General features: G+C 40.4%; 1 protein-coding gene across 9 annotated transcripts in view; it reads right to left on the minus strand.

Moving 5' to 3' along the window:
- Nucleotides 1–23362, minus strand: part of LOC105467833 (inositol polyphosphate-5-phosphatase F) — a 144931-nt gene that overhangs the window by 7750 nt on the left and 113819 nt on the right. For 8 of the 9 annotated variants that reach the window (XM_071069037.1, XM_071069035.1, XM_011717604.3 and 5 more), the window contains 8 exons: nucleotides 22992–23059; nucleotides 16755–16879; nucleotides 16543–16620; nucleotides 15523–15643; nucleotides 13948–14076; nucleotides 11785–11902; nucleotides 10034–10232; nucleotides 741–812 (listed from right to left, as the gene is read on the minus strand). In XM_071069037.1, the coding sequence (XP_070925138.1) occupies nucleotides 741–812; nucleotides 10034–10232; nucleotides 11785–11902; nucleotides 13948–14076; nucleotides 15523–15643; nucleotides 16543–16620; nucleotides 16755–16879; nucleotides 22992–23059 (910 nt within the window). Of the gene's footprint in view, nucleotides 1–740; nucleotides 813–2137; nucleotides 2411–10033; nucleotides 10233–11784; nucleotides 11903–13947; nucleotides 14077–15522; nucleotides 15644–16542; nucleotides 16621–16754; nucleotides 16880–22991; nucleotides 23060–23362 lie in introns of those variants that run through there. The other variant, XM_011717617.2, reaches the window with a different exon arrangement.

A 23362-nucleotide genomic window follows, 5' to 3' on the forward strand; every position in this document is an offset into this window, starting at 1 on the left:
AATATGATATCCAAAATCAAGAATGAAAAATCCATATGATATATGCCAACAGGCATCTGGGCAAATGACTAAAAAATAACAGTTTACACAAAGCCAAAACCAAAGTGAATATTTACTTAGTAAATATAAATTAGAAAAATACTGGTAAGGTGTGGGGAAACAAGTGCTTGTATTTCGCTACTAGCACTGTTCATTCAGGGTCTTTCTGGAGATCAATCTGACAACAAACCACAGAAGTCGTAATTCATCATACGCTTGTAACCAAAGAAGTGCGCAATGCATGCACACACACACACGCACACACACACACACACACGCACACAGACACGTTACTGCATAAAGACAACTGCATCATTCGTAGCAACAAAAAATTGGAAGTAATTTAATACCTAACAGTGAGGAAAAACTTTACTATAGTAATACAAACAATGATATGTGGTCATTAGTGATAAAAATGTATGGAATACATCAAAATCTGGGAGATATATAGGAAACAATACCAAATGCCAAAAGAATACAACATAAACATTAATTTAACTATAAAATAATGCTTTCAAACCAATAAAGATAAAAGGGAGTTAGAATGACGTAACAGTTATATAAGGTAAAGGGGTTCAATGAAGTTTCATAAAATATATAACAAAACCATATTCTCATTTTTTTTGTTACGAATTCTAAAAAGAAAATTTACTCAAATTTAAAACACAAAATCAAAAGCTTTAAATCAATAAGCAACTTACTAGGCCACGTAGTAGGCAGAGTTAGAAAGCAGTAACAGCACATCCACATCTCTGTGAGTAGCATCAATGAGGCTAAACAAATATGACACAGGAGTTTAATATTTTCATTTTCATCCGCAGTTTTTGCCAAGCATATTTCTAAAGCAGAGATACTTAGGACAAAAAATTGGCCAGGGGGAGGGAAAAAAAAAGAGAATGAGTTCTACTGCAGTTAGATGTAATACAATCTATCCATTTGGACAGTCTTTAAAAAACAAGGAAAAGCAGATCTGGGAAGTGAAGGATGGAGAGTAGAGAAAGGCAGCCAAAGGAGGAAGGAGTCCCTCAGGAAATGGGATAATTTGAGGTGGGGGAGTGGTGGGATTGGAGGATGATAGAGAAATAGTTAAGGGAAGAAAAAAGAAAAACGTGAGAGTGAGAAGGGAGAAATCTTAATTATCTCACATTATCTAATCTTCAAAATAACACACTGTACATTCAGGATATCTTTACATTCATGTGGAATACATCTTTTGAAAGACTTTTACATGAATACAGTACTTATGTGCAAAAATGGAACAAGTCCAAGCTACTTTTGCATGTTTGTCATTATAGATTAATTTATTTGGCTTTCAATAAACAAACACCCTTATTCTAAGTCTATTTTGCCATGTTTATACCCACTCTAAAATCAATTATGAAAATAAGAATCAGAATCCAGGTAGTGTTGATGAACCATGAAACCAAAACTACAATAAAATGTACATCCTTGTAAAATTACCAATAAGAAAATTCTTAAAGTATAAAATCTATAAATAATTAACACAGGCAGAATCTGAATTAAAATGAAACTTTTAGTCTAATATTAATCTAACAATAATAGCCTTTCCAGCAAAAGGTAGAGATGTTTCTGCATTCTTATACTGGTCTCCAAATTCCACTGTAAGAAAGACGACATTTCTCCCTTGGGATTTCATACCTATTCCCTAGACCTTATCAAAATGCTACTAAATACAAGCAGAAAATAATAGTGGAAAAAAAGCGTTTGTAGGTGAAACTTAAACCATGGACTAAATCTGCGTAAGAATGAGGTCACTGTTTAACAGGTACTGCAGGGAAGGATTTACCCTAATCTTAAACTGCAGTTTTTTACATCAGAGACACCTTGTTGTAGCTTAAATCTGACAGTTTTAATCTAAAACAACAAATTCACCTCAATTTGCACGTACAGTATCGAAAAATACAACAAATGACATAATGAGATGCCAGGACCGGAAACACAGATTGATTCTAGGAGCCAAAATCTGAGCATTAACCAATTAATCAATGGGAAAAGGACAACGATCCAAGCAGCCTCATGGAGAATAATACCAAATAACACTGTAAAACGTACTTAAGTTTTATGCATTGATACTTACGTGCACTCTGAAAATTGTTGCTTGAGCCAAGCCATAAAAATTACGTCACGACACATTTTAATACGAAATAAATTCTACTACTAATTACAGTGTTACTTTCACCCTGACTTCCTCTTTTGGCATTAATATTTACATCAGCCAAACATGATCCCCGGTCAAAAACATTATGTCCTTAACAAAAAGCACTTGGCACGTAACAGGCAGTCGGAAAATGTCAACCCTCCCCCCACCCCCAATTTTACTGAAGTCTTAGCTGCAGTAAATATTTAATTCCCTCCCCGCCCACCCTTCCCCTTAAAAAAAAAAAAAAAAAGCACGTTCAATACGAACAAGAAACAAGACGAAAAACCCTTTAGGTATTTCCCCAGCCCCCCCGCCCCCCGGTTTGCAGCTCTGAAGAAGCTGCTCTACTCGTTTTTGTTTTCCCGCCACTGGGGCAAGCCCTCCTTCCACACTATGAAGACGAAAATTGCCAGCACCACATGAAGCCCGACCACTGCGACAACGGTCGCGTAAAAGCCGCTATCTTCCGGGGACATCAACATCAGACTTTGGAAAAGAAGTAATTTGCAGGAAAAATATAACCCCACAGGAACTTTAACCATAAGTCCTGCAAAAAGGAGAAAAATCTTGAAAGTCATAGCCACAACGCCCTCAGACTTGGGCTCGGCTGCTGCGGCCGTGGCAGCCCGCTGCGCGGTAGGTGGAGGCCTGTGAGAGCGCGGCATCGTCAGTCAGTCCGTCCGTCTGTCCGTCCGTCGATGCCTCGAGGCTCAAACAGCCGCCTGCACCCAACCTCGCGCCTGCAGCGAATGCGGCGAATGCGGCAACTGCGACGCGGCAGTGCCAAGTCACGCCCAGGCGACACATCTAGCTTCCGGGCGCTCACTTCCGGCCTCGGCTGGCGACCAGTGCGCATGCGCACTCCATCCTGCGCATCCTACGCCTTCCAAGGAGGGCACGGACCCCGGCCCGGCGGGGGAGGGGCGCCAGGGGGGCCACTCCCGCGAGAGTTTGCTGGCGCCTTCGCCTTCGTCAGGGTCAGTGCCTGCGGCTAGAGGGGGAGGCTGGCGGGCCGGGCCAGGGTACGGCGCCGAGCGTCTGGCCCCTAGGCCATCGCATGCCTAAAGGATAGTGGCTGCCGTGTGCCTGGCCACTCCACTGCCACGGCTGGACCGGACAGTCGGCCTGAGCGCACGGAAGCGAGTCGAAGCAAGTTGGGAACACCACTTGGCTTCGCAGAGAGGTGACGCGGGCCCTGCAGGTCCGCAGTTGCCTCTCCAGTCTCAGAGTCTCTTTCCCGCTGTCGATAGAGTCGGGGGTTTCCTGCGATAACGGGCGGGAAAGGACAAGAAAGGCAGAGAGGTCTAGGGTGCGTCCAGGGTGGCCCGAACAGAGCTGCGCACTCTGACTCTAGGTCGGAGTGCGTCTAGGGTGGCCCGAACAGAGCTGCGCTCAGCCTTGCAAGGGAAAAGGGCCAGGACAGGCACGGGCGTGCTGGACAGTTCCCGGTTCCCAGTTCTCTGTATCCAGCGCCCAATGCCCTAGGCCGGGACCCCGCAGCCAGGCCTACTTCCCCGCTGGGACCGCGCATTTCCAAACTGCTTGCCTGTTTTTCCAGCAGATATTTAAACACAGCTGGGGCTGCAGTGAGGTGAGTGAGGAGATACTGGTCTCTGGTACAAATTTTAAAGGGTGTCATTAATTTTGTCAACCAATTAGTGCAATATTTTTAAAAATCAAAATGCAAAAATATGATATGATGGACAAAGCATCAAACATTTAAGTAGAGATAGAATACACCCCTGTAGTTGCATAATCGTACCTCACTCACCTGACCCTAATCCCAGCTCTGTTACCAAAAAAACTATTTACAAATCAACAACCCAATTAAAAAATGGGCAAAGGGTTTGAATACATGTTTTTCCAAGTAAGACACAGAAACAGCCAACAGTACAAAAAAAAAAAATCCTTAACATCGTTTGTCATTAGGGAAATGCAAATCAAAACCACAATGAGATACCACTTCACACTAAGTAGGATGACTACAATTAGAAAAAAAGGAAAATAAGTGAATAAGTATTGGCAAAGACTGGAGATACTGGAACCCTCCAAACTGGAATGCACTGAAATACACTGCTGGTGGAAATGTAAAATGGCATGGCCACTGTAGAAAACAGTTTGGCAGTTTCTCAAAAGTTAAACAGGATTATTGGATAATCTGGCCATTTCCACCCAAAAGAGCTATTTAATAGAGACAGGTGTTCAAACGAAAACCTGTACACAAATGTTCATAGCAGCACCATTTACAATGGTCAAAATGTGGAAATAACCCAAATGCCCATCAACAGAAGAAAGAACAAAATGTGGTCTATAATGAAATACTATTCAGCTACAAAAAGGAATGAAGCTCTGACACATGCCACAACATGGATTAACCTGGAAAACATTATGCTAAGTGAAAGCAGCCAGTCACAAAAGGTCACATAATTATATTATTCCACTTGAATGAAATGTCTAGAATATGCAAATCCAGAGACAGAATTAGATTAGTGGTTGCTTAGGGATGGGAGTGTGGAGCGTAGGGAAGTGACAGCTAAAGGGTACGGGGCTTCTCTTTGTGGTGATGAAAATGTCCTAAAATTGACCATGGTGATGGCTGCACAACTCTGAATATACTACAGACCATTGAATTACATGCTTTAAATATATGAATTATATGGTATATGAATTATATGTCTCAATAAAACTGTTTAAACACACACACGCACACACATATTTCATGAGTGGATGGTTGAGGCAGGCAGGCAGTAAGAGCAAATTCCCAAGCCTGACAGCTGAGCCTTCCACTGGCTGGCTCTCCAGAGACTTGCACCCCCACTGTCACTTCCAGGGCCACCTCTTGTCCTCCAGCAGGAGCCTCTGTTCTGGGTCAACACCTCCAGCCGAGCTGATGGATTGTACAGAGGTTCTATAGCAAACTCGTCCCAAGAGCAGGTTTCCAAATCTCTCATCAAGAGAAAGGGAAACAGCACCATTAGGAAAATCTTTAAGCCTTGCAGTAAGTGGAAGAAAAATATCGATGGCAAATTCAAAGAAATATCAGCAGTATTACAAAGAATCACACCCACAAGACAAAGATGTGCCTGTACGAAGAGGAGTTGCTAAAGAATTCTCTAATCAAGATAGAAACGCAGTAGTTACTTTGAAAACTCAAACAGCACATGATACCCGCTGTCTCCCCCGAGAGTAATCCACAGGAGAGGAAAATGTAGGAAGAAGGTAACAGTTCTCTATCTGAAAAAGCACCCTCTAGAAGAAAAGAGACCGCTTGAAAACCATTCTGAGACCCAGCTCCTGCTCCACCTCCTCCAGCTCCTCCTAAGCCCCAGCCTAAATCCCTAAACCACCTGGCTCTCCAAAAGGGGCTCACAGTGGAGCCAGCCACAGGGAGATTAAGTGCCTTCCACTAAAAAAAATACCAAGACCCCTGGTAGGCAGCCCTCATCCTGCTACACAAGCCAAGGAAAACAACCTGAGAAGCCACTGGCTCCAAAACATTGGCTTCGCTGGCTCCTACGTCCACCTCTTCCTGTGCCCAACCTTCAAAGGAACAAGTTTCTAGCAAAACATTAACCACGGGGACCACCAACAGCAAGGAAAATCTAGCAAGCAGCCAACACCTCAACCATTATGAGATGCAACCAGTCTGGCATGGTGAGCTTTAGAGGAGATCTTTCCGGAACAGAGTGGAGAGTCTCAAAATTTAGCAACCATGCCTGTCTCCAAAGAGCAGACCACACACAAATTCCACAAGTCTGTGATCCTTGTGTCCCATGTTCTACCTCCTCCTCTTGACAATCAACACATCATTCCCTCAGACACTCCTGCTGTCCTGGTTAGTGACGGAACTCCCCTGCCCATCTCTGCCTTAAACCCAAGTCAGCTTCTCTGGACTGAGAGCCAACAGACAGAACCACTCTGCATCAGACACTGGTTTACACATTAGAGAAGACAACATTTTCACAACCAGCAACACATCAGGAAAGACAGCACCTCAGCTAACAATTCCTGCACTGATGGGAAAATCTTCAGAATCTTTCAGTGTCTCAAAGGATGAAGATCAAAGGGAATCACTGGGCCAATGACTCTGACGAGTCTATCTTGGACACCGATGACCACAAGGAAGAAGAGAAGGATGGCAGTGGAGGTTCTGGCACTTAACATAGGTGAAGAATACTCTCACAATCATTCTTGGCAACTGATCATCTAAGAAAGAATCAGAGGAGAAAACACTGTGTAGCAACATCTGAGCAAGAGAGTCAGGGAATCCGACAACAAATTGGAAAGTAATTGGGAGACTCAGAGGCCCCCAATGGAAGCTATCCTAAAATAAAAGAATAAAGAAGTAGAGGGCTGGGTGCGGTGGCTCACGCCTGTAATCCCAGCACTTTGGGAGGCCGAGGCAGGCAGAACACGAGGTCAGGAGATCGAGACCATCCTGGCTAACACGGTGAAACCCCATCTCTACTAAAAATACAAAAAATTAGCCGGGCGTGGTGGCGGGAGCCTATAGTCCCTGCTACTTGGGAGGCTGAGGCAGAAAAATGGCATTAACCCAGGAGGCGGAATTTGCAGTGAGCCGAGATTGTGCCACTGCACTTTAACCTGGGCGATAGAGCAAGACTCTGTCAAAAAAAAAAGTAGAAGAAACAAAAATACAACTAAAAGGCAAACTCAGCAGAAAGCTCAGCCTGAGACCTGCAGTGGGGCAGCTGTAAGCCCTGGACCAGGTTAGCATCTACAGACAAAGCAGTGATAAGGACTGAACAAAGTAACTTAAAGGTTTCATTGTCCATCATGCCATGTGAGACTATTTGGGTCATCTTTAGGGGGAGCCCTATGTGCTGAAAACCTGATAACACACTGAATGCATGTGTTTCGGCCTCACTTGTCATGAAGGAAGAGTGGGCAGCTGCTTTTCGGGGAAGAACTCAGCTGTACAGCCCAAATGCAGCAGTGAGCAACAGGAAGAATGCACTGGCCTTCACTAACACACATGACTGATGCTAAGTTACGTGTGACTGATGGTAAGCTATTCTTCATTGGGAGCTTTATTTTTTTCTATTTATTTATTTTTCGGGTTTTTTTTTTTTTTTTTTTTTTTTTGAGACAGAGTCTCACTCTGTCGCCCAGGCTGGAGTACAATGGCGTGATCTTGGCTCACCACAACCTCTGCTTGCCGGGTTCAAGCAATTCACCTGCCTCAGCCTCCCAAGCAGCTGAGACTACAGGCACGCGCCACAATGCCCAGCTAATTTTTTTATTTTTAGTAGAGACAGGGTTTCACCATGCTGGCCTGGTCTCGAACTCCTGACCTCATGATCTGCCCACCTCAGCCTTCCAAAGTGCTGGGATTACAGGCACGAGCCACCGCACTCGGCCCTAGGAACTTTAATTAAAGAAGAACAGAAGATACTCACTGTTCTCTGTTACCGGAAAGCCAAATTCTATAGTGCTGGATTAAAGAAAAATAGGAAATGCATTTACTGGGCACTGGAAAGAGGTGGGAGTCAAAAATCAGGGGAAAAACAGAGAAGCATTTCATCACGTTAGTGAATAAAAGAAAACTGAAGCACAATGGTATTTCTGAGGCAGATATTTGGTGGCTGAGAACTTAAAAGATTTGAGACTCTAATCACCCAACAGTGACTTTTTTTTTAAGAGACAGGGTCTCACTATATTGTCCAGGCTGGTCTTGAACTGCTGGCCTCAAGTGACCCTCCGACCTCAGCCTCCCAAAGCACTGGGATTACAGGTATAAGCTACAGTGCCCAGCCAGTGATTTAAAGACCTAATCCTAGAGGACTATTCTTGTTTCACCACACTTTTTTTTTTTTTTTGAGACAGGTTCTCACTCTGTCACCCAGGCTGAAGTTCAGTGCTGCAGTCATGGCTCACTGCAGCCCCAAACGCCTGAGCTCTAGAGTTCCTCCCTCCTCAGCCTCCTGAGTAGCTGGGACTATAGGCATGCACCACAACACCAGGCTAATTTTAAAATTTTTTTGTAGAGATGAGCTCTCAAACTCCTGGACTCAAATGATCCTCTTGCCTCGGCCTCCCAAAGTGCTGGGGTTATAGGTGCAAGCCACCATACCATTATTCATTATTTTGATTAATACAATTGTCAGAAATAAGTATGTTTTTATGAATCTTTGCAAGAGGCTTCTAATGACTCTTAAAGCATCCTTACCCAAACTTTGTTGCAAACTTTAAATAGCAAAGCTATAAGGCCGGGCGCGGTGGCTCACGCCTGTAATCCCAGCACTTTGGGAGGCCGAGGCGGGTGGATCACAAGGTCAGGAGATCGAGACCACGGTGAAACCCCGTCTCTACTAAAAATACAAAAAATTAGCCGGGCGCGGTTGTGGGCGCCTGTAGTCCCAGCTACTCGGGAGGCTGAGGCAGGAGAATGGCGTGAACCCGGGAGGCGGAGCTTGCAGTAAGCCGAGATCGCGCCACTGCACTCCAGCCTGGGCGACAGAGCGAGACTCCTTCTCAAAAAAAAAAAAAAAAAAAAAAAAAGCTATATACACTTTACATTTTTTAATACTCTTCACCCCACGGCACCAATTTTCCATAAAAATTACAGAATTGGAAATCAAATCATCAAGTGCAATGTACCCTACAAAATGGTAGCCAGCACTAGAAAGAAACCTTTTGCTTTTCCCCAATTTTGATTATCCCAAAGTAGACACAAAAATACTTGATTGAAGAAAGATGATATTGACAATCATGATGATATTGATACCCTCTTAAAAATCTAAGTGCAGTTAAAACTCAAGAAAAATGCAGGTGTGCTGCCAGCAGTTATTTTTGAATGGGAATTAAAAGTACTCTTTTTTTTTTTTTTGGTGCTACATTAACTTGGATTGCTGCCACTAAAAAAAAAACAAGTGAAGGAGGTGAATCAAAATAGCTTTACCAAATGACTTAAACAAACACAAAAACCTTCTGCTAGGTTGTGTGTGAGGAAAACTTCAGCTCTTATTTTTAAAGTCCACAAATTACATCCATACATAACAGTATTTACTATCAAAGTGAAAAAAATCCATGGGTTTAATGTCATGGGATGTTTCCCTATGAATCCACAAGTCAATGTTGTTTTTTATTCCTTTTAATACATAAATACTATCTTTCATTTAATTGTATTTTCAAGCACATTTTATGCCCCTCTTACTAAAAACATGCAAAATGTATGAGATAAAATCGAACTAGAGTGCTTTATTCTTAAAGCTTGGGTTACAATTTCCTAAAATGTTTCTGATTTATAATACTAAAGATTATCATTTTAGATTTCAGCCTAAAGGCAAGCATTCAATCTAGTGGATAAATTTAGATCCCGCTATTCATTGATATTTTTAAGAACCACTTGAAACTGGATGGTTTTTGTTATTTAAAAAAAAAAAAAAAGAATATTAGTTGGCCTATTTATTTTATGCAAGGCCAGGACCACTTTATAACCAATAAAAATACCCAGCCTCACTGCACCTCTTGTTGCACTCACTTATGTGCATTAATACAATAAACCTAGATTCTAGGGCAGGGAGGGGGAAACCCACAGCCCGCTGCAGGCTGTAGTTCGGCAGTTTAAATTTTTTTTAATCAAATACTGCACCAAAATATTTTTCTTCATTACCAAGTTTTTAGAGCCTCTTTAATTTTGCATCCAAGGCAAGTGCCTCAGTCAGCTTGCCTTACTACCAGCCCATAGAGGAAACAGCCAAGCGCCATGCATCCATGCCCACAGCTTTAGGGACAATTGCCAGTGTTAATCATGACAACTTCCCAACATCTGTTAAGCAAGCTGGTCACCTGGACACCACTCCAACTTACCTGGGGTCACAGTCAATGAGGGCCCAGCCCCCATGGAACTTCTCATCATCAGGCAGTAGTAACTTCATGTAACTTTGTAAGAGCTGGCTAATTAGTTCCTGGTGGCTTCTCTGATTTTCCTTATGCAAAGCTTCATGTTCTTTCTCCTTGGTAAATATGGAATAAAGATCTTCTGTCACTGGAATGCCTTGCATCAAATCTAGGGTGGAATTGTTAATATCTATCATCATTTTAGTTTACTAATATCTTTTTAAAAAACAAAAGAGTATAAGACATAAAACTGTAAAGCTCTTGGAAGAAAACACGAGCATAAATCTTTGTGACGGATTAGGCATGATTTTTAAGATATGATACTAAAATCATAAGCAACAAAAGAAAAAAACAGACAAATTGGACATCATAAAAATTAAAAACTGTGTTTCAAAGGGCACCATCACAAAAGTGAAAAGATGACCCCTAGAACAGGAGAAAATATTTACAATTCATCTATCTGGTAAGGGACTTGTATCTAGAATAAAGAACCCCTACAAATCAATAATAAAAAGATAAGCCAGTTGTAAAATGAGCAAAGATCTGAACAGACAAGCTAACTTCCTCTTGGCAGGGCATGCGGCGCAGCCTTAATAAATCATTATAATCCCATTCCCTATCCTCCCTATCTCACTGTCTCATGGGACAATGACACTCAAGGAGGCTTCGGTGAAAAAAGATCTGCCAACCACTGGCCCTACACAGGAAAGAGACAAGCACAGATTGCTACTGGCTTCTATCTCTCAACCTTGAAGATCTCTCAGCCAGCTTCAGGATCTGGATGCAGCTGATGCTATGGATGGCTGAACTGAGAGGAGACAGAACTGGGGTCCTCAATGATATAACTGAGTAGCTAGGTCAACCAATGGAAGCAAATACCTTCTTTTTTCCTTGACTATCAACTGCTAAAATCCAATTCTGTAGTCACAGCGTGCACCCTCCATGTCTGGCAAATGAATCAAACTTCTTTACATCACACTTCTCAAATTCCTAAGTGGCCTGTGTCTAGGCCCTACTAGACTGATGTGTGCACTAAATAATCAGGTGAAGAAATAAGATTTCAAAAAGACCCTCAGGGACCACAGGTCAGCTATATTACATTTGGTTCTAATCCAGAACACTCTGCATTTACTTTAATCCTATACAGTAACATCTTCATGAAAATTAAATTTAAAAAATGTCAATGCATAAATTCTACTGGGCAATCTATCCTTCCATTTCCTCTTCCAAAAAAATGAGTTGGTTAGGGTAATCTCTAAATCTGGTACCCTAATATTCTGTTAAACCATGCTTATGGAAAAGGCTGGTATATTTGTCCACAGCAAGAACATACAACAAATAGCATACAGGAAAAATAATCTGGTTACATTGCTCAGTCTTGAGTAATGAGAAAACAAACGGAATAAGAAGTTTTAAATTGTTGAGATTTTAGGGTACCTTATTCCACACTCCAGGAGCTTCAAACCCTGCTTTGTATTACCTGGGTAACAAACTGACGAATATGCATGGAAAATAGATGGTTTCTTTTGTTGCTCCAGCCAAAAATATTTGTCAAATTCTAATCTTGTAAAAATTTGAATTTGATGTATTGGGTAAGATGCTCAATACAGAAACACAAGTATATTACAAAACATGAATTATGTTAATGAAGCTGGTTTCTGTAAAGTATTAGTCACAGAAGACATAAATTTTGAGGAAAGAAAAGCTTTTCTGCTTCTTACCTATAACAGCTTGCCTATAAGCATCCTTAAATCGGTTGAGGTAATATCTGTTTGCTGAGTTCACTCCATCTTTCATAACTCCTGCTAACTTCCTTTCTCCTGTCCTTGTAAAGTCACCCTGTCAAACAAAAACTCATTTTGACACCTTATTTAAACACAAGAATGCCCCCAAAATAAATTGTGAGCTTTCAGTTCAAGTATGGAATTCTACAGGCTTTTGTAATTTCCAAGGTCTGACTTTTATAATTTTCAAATAGTATAGTTAAATTAAAATATCTACTAGTATTCTACCCTGATCTAAGCTCATCAAATAATTACACATGCTATTTGTGGCATCAAGTCTTCACAGTTAGATGGTGCTTTAGGGTAAAGCCATTCTTAGCAATTTGTAGAACTTCTAGAATTTACAGGTCAAAACCAATTATATGATAAACACCAAAACAATAAAAACTATTTACATCTCAAGCTGGTGCAATATTCAAAAACCAAGTTTCTGATGTGGGAAAATGTGGATAGCTCCCTAGAGTTTATCACAATGGGCTTTCAGCCTGGGTGTGTAGGTGAGGAGCTCTACCCGGGGAGGAAAAGCAGGGGTTTCCATACCTTGCTGCACATCACCAGCACCTGCAGAACCCAGTGACAACTTAAACTGTTTTGTTTCCCTTGCACTTTTCACAACAAAGATGTCAGAGCAAGTCCCTAGACAAGTGGTGACTTAAACTTAAGGCAAGGCAGGTGTAGTTTCTTTTTCCCTATCCCAACCCCTCCATTTCTCTCCAAGGCAATCTCAGAAATCTCAGTCCTAAAACTGACAATTTAGGAAGAACATGCTGCCAATTAGGCCAGTCACAGGGAATATTAGTAGAGCAACAAGTCTCCATTACAGAAAAAAGGTATGAATACTCATCTCGAAGAAGTTTAAAATCAAGGGGAAAAAAAGAGAAGTATTTCGCTTTAAGCACTAACTTATACCAGGCCTTTTTTTTTTTTTTTTTTTTTTTTTTTTGAGACAGAGTCTTGCTCTGTCACCCAGGCTGGAGTGCAATGGTGCAATCTCGGCTCACTGCAACCTCCGCCTCCCGGGTTCAAGTGATTCTCACTCCTCAGCCATCTGAGTTGCTGACATTACAGGCTCACGCCACCATGCCCAGCTAATTTTTATATTTTTGTAGAGATGGGGTTTCACCTTGTTGGCCAGGCTGGTCTTGAACTCCTGACCTCAGGTGATCCACCTGCCTCGGCCTCCTAAAGTGCTGGGATTACAGGGGTGAGCCACTGTACCTGGCCTGTACCAAGACTTCTAAAGTTTACCTTCTGTAATTAATAAAAAGCTTTTGATATTTATCACTCAACGCAAAAAAGGGACTGATGCCTGTTAAGTCCTTGATGGTACAATCTGTATAAGAAGTACCTTGAGATGAACTTGAACCTTGAAGAATGATTAACATAAACCTAATTTAAACAAATTCTAACACTTCCGACTGCCACAGAGGACAACGCCCTCAGATGGAGGAATTTATTTACTAGAGAATGTATTTTATATTTAACTTAATATTCTGTGAGGACTAGCTCTATAGGATCTTCAAAAGACTTTTAACAATAACTAAAACATTTCTTCTGCATTTACGTGTGTCAGAGAATATTCTAAGCCCTTACACGCACTGACTCATATGATCCTATAGCAGTCTTTTGAAATACGTCTGGTATAATTCCTGTGTGACAAATCAGAGTGGTTAAGTGACTTGCCCAAGGTCACAGCTAGTTAAGAGGCAGGGTTGGGATTCAAACTCAAAGACGAAGTATGACACTGGTGGCCAAAACCTGCCAGCAGACATGCTCCGTTCTGTCAGTTTTGAAAACCAACCATTTCATATAAAATTCTGGATTTCCAGAATCCCTTGAAAAACTGGAGGGTCTGGCAACACAGGCCCCTCCAGAGAGAGCACACACTCCTCCTCAGGTCCACACAGCCCCCTCTCCCTCTGATGTAATGCGTGGCCTGCTTGAGTCACATTACCTGGCCCTGCCTTAGCCAAACATTTCAGAAAAGAGTCAACTATACACACCCCCAACCTGGAGCCCACATACCTTTCTGTGGTTTTAAACCACAGTCTAACCTGTGTCCTACATAATGACCCACAGATGCCTGCTGCAAGTATTTACCTTCAGAGCAGCCGTCCCAGCATACTGTCTGCTAATGGAGTCACCATTATTGGCCCACATTATCTGGTAGATGCGATTACATTTCACAGGTAATGGCTGTTCCGGGGGCATCACACCTAATTTTTTCAGCTAAAATGAACACATTGGTGGATTAACTGTATATGGGCCAGGAAACCATAGCAAAAAAATGTGTACTGCAGAAAAAGGAAACATATTCACATACAATTCAGGACCCTTAGATACAACAAACGGTCTTTTCGGACTCGTTGTTAATGAAGCGGGGCTTGAAGGGTGGCTTTATACATTGCTACAAGGTGAATACATATAATGAAATATTTATACTGTTTTGGTACAATTTTTAATGTGCAGAATCATACTATTATATTTTGTCTTTGTTTTAAATTTGCCTATGAAGTGAAACTGAATATCAAAAAAGCACACAGAAACAATACTAATAGTGGCAGAATAGTTAAGTGCCTGCTAAGTGTTAACTCTGTGCCAAGGATAGGGTTGTAAGAATTTTTTTACACTGTTTTTTTCACATTCACTAGTCCTAACAACACTACGTAATCACTACTGTTATCACCTACATTTTACAAATGATGAGACTGAGGTTTGGAGAGGTTAAGTTCTTTGTACGGAGTCAAAACCTTGTATGTGGCAGAGTCAGGGCTTGAACTCAAACCTGGCTTAAACACTACGTAAGATAAACAGATTCATGTCCTCAAAGTACAGTCACAAGGTTATTTTATGTATTTTATTTTATTAATTTTTATTTTAAAGATAGAGTCTTACTCTCTCCCCCAAGCTGGAGTGCAGTGGCACGATCTGGGCTCACTACAACCTCCGCCTCCTGGATTCAAGTGATTTTCATGCCTCAGCCTCCCGAGTAGCTGGGACTACAGATGCCTGCCACCATGCCCGGCTAGGAGGGAGGGGGTTTTAGTAGACGGGGGGTTTTGCCATTTTGGCCAGGCTAGTCTCAAACTCCTGAGCTCAGGTGATCCACCTGCCTCAGCCTCCCAAAGTGCTCGGATTATAGGCATGGGCCACTGCGCCCAGCCTACACACCACATTTCTGCTTGGCCTGCTGGATCTGCCAATAAGAGGCACTCAAGGAAGCCCATGACGCAGGAGGAGGAAAAAGACACAGGTTCCTTCACCTGTGTTCCTCCCGTCAGCAGCTCCCTCCCCAATAGCCTGGGCAACCGAGCAAGACTCCATCTCAAAAAAAAAAAGAAAAAGAAATGCAATATCAAGACTCCCAGCCCCAAACACAGAAGGGTGGGCTTGGAGGTGAGAGAGAAAAGGTAAATGACAACACAGTGCCACCCAACGGACTTTAAAATGTTGGTCGTCACATTTTTGAAACGAGTGATTAAGAAAATCTCAAATAATATTTAACTTATTTCCAGTGCAGGTTGTGCTTTCCAGGTTTTAATGCAACAAGGGTGTTTGTATGCTGTAAGCATTCTATAGAATATTTGACATTTGAAAAATATTTAGCTATTTACTTACTCATGGAAAAAAAGCATTTCAAAATAAGTATTTGCAATCCAACAGACTCCAAATTACCTGCTGTTCCATGACCACTCTCGCGATGGCAGCTTGGACCACGTTGGTGCGATCCAGGCAGTCCATACAATTAACACGAAAAATCCCTTCCTGCTTACATATTACCCCAGCTTCATCAACCCTTTTTAAAAATAATACAGAATTATTTTACAATATAAAATAATAGGGTTTTCAAAAGACACAAGTCTTTAAAGTATAACAATAAAACAGCAGCATTGGCTATAATTTGCTTGGTATATCTTTATATGCTATGCATTATTGAGTCATTTATAGACATCATTGTTAATTTACACAATAACATCTCAAGGAAGATATCATCCTCATCTTAAGGGAAAAAAAAATTGGGGTGCAAAGTGACTTGCCCCAAGTCCTACAACTACTAGGCAGAGCTGACATCATCCCAAGTTATGTTTTCCTACATGTAAAAAACCAGAAGGCACTTTAAAACACCGTTGTTCCTTTAAAGTAGAAATGAATCTAAACTCTCCAAAACAGATGAAGTTATTTTACCACCCAGTGAGGAGTCATGCAGCATGGCTTGCTCATCTCATTTCTCTGGCCATCCGTGTAGTCTTAACATCTAATCGAATGTTCTGTTCTGTACTTTAAGCCAATTTAAACTTCCTGTATTCAGAACCATTTTCCGTCTCCGATAATTTTGAAATGCCTGAAAACTGAGACCAAGTACCTCTAAGCCTTCCTTCCTGTGTTAGGAACAGTAAGAGGAGAAAGAGAAAATGTGGACCATGGGGCATGAGAAGGAATAAATTCATCTCCTTAAAGAACAGTCAGAGTGTTTCACTTCATTTGGCCTGACCATTTCACACCTTCTCCCTGTTCAAAGCTAACACCGCCTGCCTAAGGGTCAACAACATTCTCTTGAAAAGAATAGGAACTGGGAAGCAAAACGAACAACAAAAAAATGCCGTCTCTGCATACTGTTATCAGTTTGATGCCCAGTGGCACTATGATTTCACAGATCCCAGAGTTTGTAAAAAGGAATTCTTGTAAAATACCTACCAACACCACTTCATATCAAGAATAATGTCATAAATGGCATCTGTTAGGGTCTGAACATTCTCAAACTTCATTCCTCGGCTAAAATCCATGCCAAAAGAAAGAAAACATATTTAATTTAATCATAGATTTTTTTTAAAACTTAAGATATGCTATTTAATGCAGTTTGGAAAACACTGCAACTGATCAACACTATTCTCAGAAAGCCATCTTACCAGTGCTCATGGAAGTCAAAGGAAACGTAAGTGAGGTGTGAGTTATTGAAAAGCAACACTTGCTTCAGGTAAGCATCGCCAATAATCTTCTCTCTTCCTGCCTGGTCTACCAAGTTAATAATAACCTATAAGAGCAAAGAAACAGAAAAAATTAAGTTTAATTAGATGTTAGAATCATAATGTGGTTTTTAACAATTTGGAATTATGTGTTAGAAATACTTTATAGCCATGCTTAGAAATTAATTCACTCAAATATCAATTTTTTTCCTATAAAATTTCATTTGTTACCTACATTTAAGTTTATGAGAATTGACATCAATGGCAGTAATAGCTTTTCTATACATTTGCAATAACCAATTAGAATGAAATAATGAAAACAAGGTCCTTTGTAATAGCAAATATTTTAGATATCTAGATTTAAAAAGAAATATAGAAAGCCTAAATACTGAACATGATAAAATGCTGCTGAAGTACATAAAGCATATGATAGAAAACCTGAACAAACAGAAACATATACCATGTTGCTAGGCAGCAAGGTTCAATACTGTAAAGATTTCAAGTCTCCACCAATTAATCTATACACTGAACCATCCTAGTCAAAATTCCTCAGGATCTGTTAATGAACTTGACAACTCAAAAGTTCATCTGGAAGAGTAAATACGTGGAAAAAATTTGGAAACTAATAATAAAAAAGGGACTTGCCCCATTGGAGAGCAAAACATACTCTAAATCTGTAGCAATTAAAACTGTCATACTAATGTAGAAATAGATAAGTGACTCAACAGAACAGGAGTGGTGGCCCAAAGGCAGACCTAGGTAAACACTGAAGAATCTAAGATATGCTCACGATACCACTGTGGGGCAAATATGGACTAGTCTGTAAATGCTACTGGGATGTCTATGTGTGGGGTAAGGAGAAACTTACATTAGCTCCCTACCTCATTAATTATACACAAATAAATTCTAGATGCATTAATAATCTAAATAGTATTTCTAGTTATAACAGAGCTAGAAGATAACTTGGAATAATGTTTCCATAAACGTAGGTTGGGGCATGACTTTCTAAGCATAACATTAAACAATTTTAAGCCTGTGTACCAAATGACAGTATAAGCAAAGGTGAGAAAGCAAAGTGCTACCTAGGAGAATACACCTGCAACATAAAAACCAATAATGCATACAGAGTCCTAAATACAATAAGGAAAAAAATGGGTAAAGGATACAGAGGAAATCCACATGAGAAAATATACAAATAGCTAATAAACATGAAACTACAATTTCTGAACCTATACTCAATGAAGAGATGACAACTTTAATACTCAAAGAAGTGCAATTTAAAACAGAAAATGAATTTTCACCTATACCTAGGCAAATGTGAATACTAAACACAGACTGCACTGGTCAATATGTGAGGAAATGGGCACTAGCTCCTACTGCTGCTTTAAAACAAAAAACAAAACAAAACAAAAAACTGGTATGCTCTTTTCAGAAGCAAAAGAGTGGTGAGCATCAAGTTTAAATATACATACTGTCTGATCCAGCAATTTCAACATAAATTCATTCTATAAAACGTACAAGTTCCCAAAATATATAAAATGCTTTCTGTTCCTAGTTCATGGAGTTTTTTAAAAAAGAGACATTTTCTGGAGAATTTTTATAATATTAACAGCAAAATAACTAGTATATCCTAAAGGTCCACCAATAGAGAAATGGCTAAACAGCAGCCATGAGATCTTAAATGAAAACAGCGGTACAATCGTATATATGGCATAGTTTTGTTTTGACTCGAGTTTTTTTTTTTTATTTTTTTTTATTTTTTTTTGGAGACGGAGTCTCGCTCTGTCACCCAGGCTGGAGTGCAGTGGCCGGATCTCAGCTCACTGCAAGCTCCGCCTCCCGGGTCTACGCCATTCTCCTGCCTCAGCCTCCCGAGTAGCTGGGACTACAGGCGCCCGCCACCTCGCCCGGCTAGTTTTTTTTTGTATTTTTTAGTAGAGACGGGGTTTCATTGTGTTAGCCAGGATGGTCTCGATCTCCTGACCTCGTGATCCGCCCGTCTCGGCCTCCCAAAGTGCTGGGATTACAGGCTTGAGCCACCGTGCCCGGCCTTGACTCGAGTTTTTAATTGTGTATATGCGTGTGTCAAGGTGGTTTTTTTGCTGCGTATGACAAATTTGAGTCAACTGACTCATACCTCAGAACAAGTCTGGAAGTAGGACGGTTCCAACATGGCTTAACAGTGATTCCCAATACCATTAAGGACACAGGTTCTTTCCATCCCTTTACTCTGCCATTCTTCCCATCTTTTTTATTCTGCCAGCATACTGGCTGATCCTGAGGCTGGTTCCTTCACAGTCTTGAGAGAGCTGTAGCAGTTCCACATGAAACCCAGACACAGCAACCACATGGGGACTATTGGTTCCTGTATCTCTTATTAGAGCAGGAAACCTGTTCCCAGAAGCCTCCCAGGGGACTTACAGGTACACGCCTGAACCAATCACTGGTGAGAGCAATGGGACCACCATGACTGAGTCAGACCCACCGTGGGCCCATCGCCCTGGAAAGCAATTACTCAGGAAAAGGTGGAAAAATGAACACTGTTGGGGTACTGTTAGAAATCAGGAAGTGTCTGTTCAATACACACACCTAGAAAATTGATGTGAAAGTCAACAGGGAGCAGGGATGTGTGGGGGAAACGGTTATTTCCTCTGCTTACACACCTTAATATTGTGTTGTTTTATAATTGCATGTTACATTTAAAATGTGGTTTATTCGTTATTGTATTTTTATTTTTTAATTTTACTTATTTACTTATTTATTTTGGAGACAGAGCCTCACTCCATCACCCAGGCTGGAGTGCAGTGGCACAATCATGGCTCACTGCAGCCTTCACCTCCTGGGCTCAAGTGATCCTCCCACTTTGGCTTTCTGTGTAGCTGGGACTACAGCCATGCGCCACTAGGCCTGGCTAATTTTTAATTTTTTGTAGAGACAGCCTCTATTCTTTATAGCTACTTATAATTACACATATTACTAATTCATGAATTTATTCACATTGAAAGAAATTCAAATGTAAAATAAGGTCAAATCCTTCCTGACTACAACCCAATCCCATGGCCCTCCCTGGAGGTAACCTCTGTTATCAGTTGGGTGTGTCCCCATTCAGCCCACATAAATGCATTTCTGTACAAATATGCGTGTCATATGTGTGTGGATAGAATAGATGGAAGAGAACCGCCTGTATGTAAATGACCTAATTTTGTTTTGTGGGATTTTTTAAATGGCTAACATACCATATGCTGTTAAAGTTTTCTCTTCTTACTCCACAAGGTGATTTTAAGATCTTCCCATGTTAGTACACGTGGATTTACCTCATTCTTTTCCACCATTTATATTCAATACTTTAGATGTGCCATGCTTGATTTTCCCACCCACTGTCCTCCTGATGAACAATTAGGTTGTTTCTACACTGCAATGAGTGTCCGTGTTCATGCCTCCTTGACTGAATAAGTTTCTCTCAGACAGATTTAACAATTTTTTCTATTACAGTTCTAGTTGCTCCACGCCCTTGTCAAAATTTGGTATTCCCTCCACCTTCTTTTTTTTTGGAGACAAGAGTCTTGCTCTGTCACCCAGGCTGGAGCACAGTAGTATGACCTTGGCTCACTGCAACCTCTGCCTCCTGGGCTCAAGTGATTCTCCCACTTCAGCCTCCTGAGTAGCTGGGACTACAGGTGCATCCCACTGTGCCCAGCTAATTTTTGTATTTTTGGTAGAGAAAGGATTTCTCCATGTTACCTAGGCTTCCTGACTTTATGTTAGCCATTCTGTTGTGTTGAGTAGTGGCTTTAATTTGCATTTTCCTGACAGTTAATGAAGCGGAGCCCTTTTGCATACATCTGTTGACTTTCTGGATATCCTCTTTTGTCCAGCTCTCTTTTGGGTTGTACATCCTTTTGAATAAATGTATAGGTTTGTTTTTTTTTTTTTTGAGACGGAGTCTCACTCTGTCGCCCAAGCTGGAGTGCGATGGCGCAATCTCGGCTCACTGCAACCTCTGCCTTCTAGGTTCAAGCAATTCTCCTGCCTCAGTCTCCCGAGTAGCTGAGATTACAGGCACCAGCCACCATGTCCGGTTAATTTTTTGTATTTTATTGTATTTTATTTTATTTTATTTTATTTTAAGTAGAGATAGGGTTTCACTATGCTGGCCAGGGTGGTCTCAAACTCCTGACCTCATGATCCATCCACCTCGGCCTCCCAAAGTGCTGGGATTACAGGCATGAGCCACCGCACCTGGCCAGCATTTTTAAATATACTCTACATGTAAGACCTCTGTCATACATACACTGAAAAATCTTAAATATCTTCTACCACTTTGTGAACTGCCTTTCCATTCTCTTGTGTTTTTTTTTTTTTTTTTGAGCCTCAGACGGAGCCTCACTCTGTCGCCCAGGCTGAAGTGCAGTGTCTTGATCTCGGCTCACTACAAGCTCTGCCTCCCGGGTTCAAGCCATTCTCCTGCCTCAGCCTCCCGAGTAGCTGGGACTACAGGCGCCCACCACCACGCCTGGCTAATTTTTTGTTAGAGACAGGGTTTCACTGTGTTAGCCAGGATGACTTGATCTCCTGACCTCATGATCCACCTGCCTCGGCCTCCCAAAGTGCTGGGATAACAGGCAAGAGCCACCGCACCCAGCCTCTCTTATGCCTTAACAAAAGTTTTTTATTTTAATAAAGTCAAATTTATCATTTATTTTTCACTATGGTGTTTTCTAAAGCCATATATAATTTTAATACAATTTGAATAATATTTACAATAGTATTTTAATATTTACAATTTAGTAAAGTTTTAATAAAAACAAATTTAAAGTCTATTTGTCAATTTTTTCATTAGAGTGTTTTTTTAAAAATAAAAACTATCTCCTAGATGGGCATTACCTCTTATTAAATAACTAATAAAATATGTGATACATAATAATACATTGAAAACATGGGAAGACAATAGTTAGTGCTTTTTAAAGTCATATTTAAGATACCAGGTCAAAAAGATGTTCTATTTTTTCTTCTAAAAGCTTTATTGTGTTAGGTTCATAATCCATCTCAACTGATTTTTGTATAGGGTATATAAGATAGATATCAAAAATTAAAATTACTGGGTTAAGCAATGTAAGTATGTTTAATTTAATTGATAATACCTGCAAAATGGCTGTACCAACTTATGCTCCTTCAACCAATGTGTGACAGTTATTTCAAAACCTAAATACTCGCCCCTTTAACTCTTATCATCAAACCTCATAATTTTTTCAATCTGAGGGTTTGCTATTTCCCTGCTAAGACTTTGTGATTGCCCAAAATTTATATATTAATTTAGGAGAACTGAAATCTATTTAATATTGAGACTTCCCTTCCAGGAACATGGTATTTTCTCTCCACTTAAGTCAGGTTTTCTGTTGTGTTCTTCAGTAGTTTTTTTTCTTTTTTTCCTCCATATACATGCTATCTTTTTGTATGTTATTTTAGGTTGTTTCTTCCTATTTCATTTTTGTTGCTGAAAAAAAATGCATTTACCTGTTCATTACACATTACACGGCATTACTCATTCACACTGGTCATTGCTAATGGATAACAGCATTACTATTATATATTCGTCTTGTATCAAAATCGTTGAACTTGTATCTCACCTACCAGTTTTCAGTTGATTTTGGTTTATACACTTGCATTCCTATATGGGAGTGCATATGAAGGTGAGCAGAGAAAAAAAGATACTGAAAAATACATAACAAGTTATCTCTAGGATGTGGAACTGTAGGTGGTACTGAGACATGCCTTTCATTCCTTGGTCTAGATGCTTCTTAGATTGTTATAATTAATTGATAGTCTAATCTCTTCACGCTATCCAAACACAGTCTAAAGTAGTGGACTCAGCTGGGCACAGTGGCACGTGCCTGTAGTCCCAGCTACTAGGAAGGCTGAGGAGAGAAGATTGCTTGAGCCCAGGAGTTTGAGTACAGCCTGGGCAATATAGTAAGACAGAATCTCTTAAAAAAAAAAAAGGTAGCTGACTCAATGATTATTCTTAAAGAATATTAAGAAAACTGTTAGCTTAAATGTATTTAACATCATGACAAATGCTTTAATTTTGAATAGTACAATGTTATTTTTATGAAATTTAAAGAAAAAGATAGTTATTTCTAAAGATGAAGGAACATTTTACTACTGTAGATTAAAGCCCACCTGTTTTTTGTAAATGTTCAGTTGTTCTTCGAAATGGGCACAGAAATAGGCAACAGTTTCCTTTTCACCTACAAAGAAGTGATACAAAATCTTTTTTTCCTTCCCATGTTTAAGACATATTAGTGTCTACTCCATCTTTATTCTTACTTTTAAATAATTTATTGACAGCCCAAATGAACTAAGATTGTCTAAAACCATCATTTAAAAATGAAATGCTAAGTCAAAGATCTGATTTTTTTCCAATTACACTACACTAAAATATATCTGAAAGTGCAAACTATGACATTATGAGATTACTTATATATCCAGCCTACTTCTCAGAAACGCTTTCACGTAGTTTAAAAGAGAATAAAAACGCCTCTAAAACAATA

The sequence above is a fragment of the Macaca nemestrina genome, chromosome 9, assembly GCF_043159975.1.
Source record: "Macaca nemestrina isolate mMacNem1 chromosome 9, mMacNem.hap1, whole genome shotgun sequence".
In the NCBI taxonomy this organism is placed as follows: domain Eukaryota; kingdom Metazoa; phylum Chordata; class Mammalia; order Primates; family Cercopithecidae; genus Macaca; species Macaca nemestrina.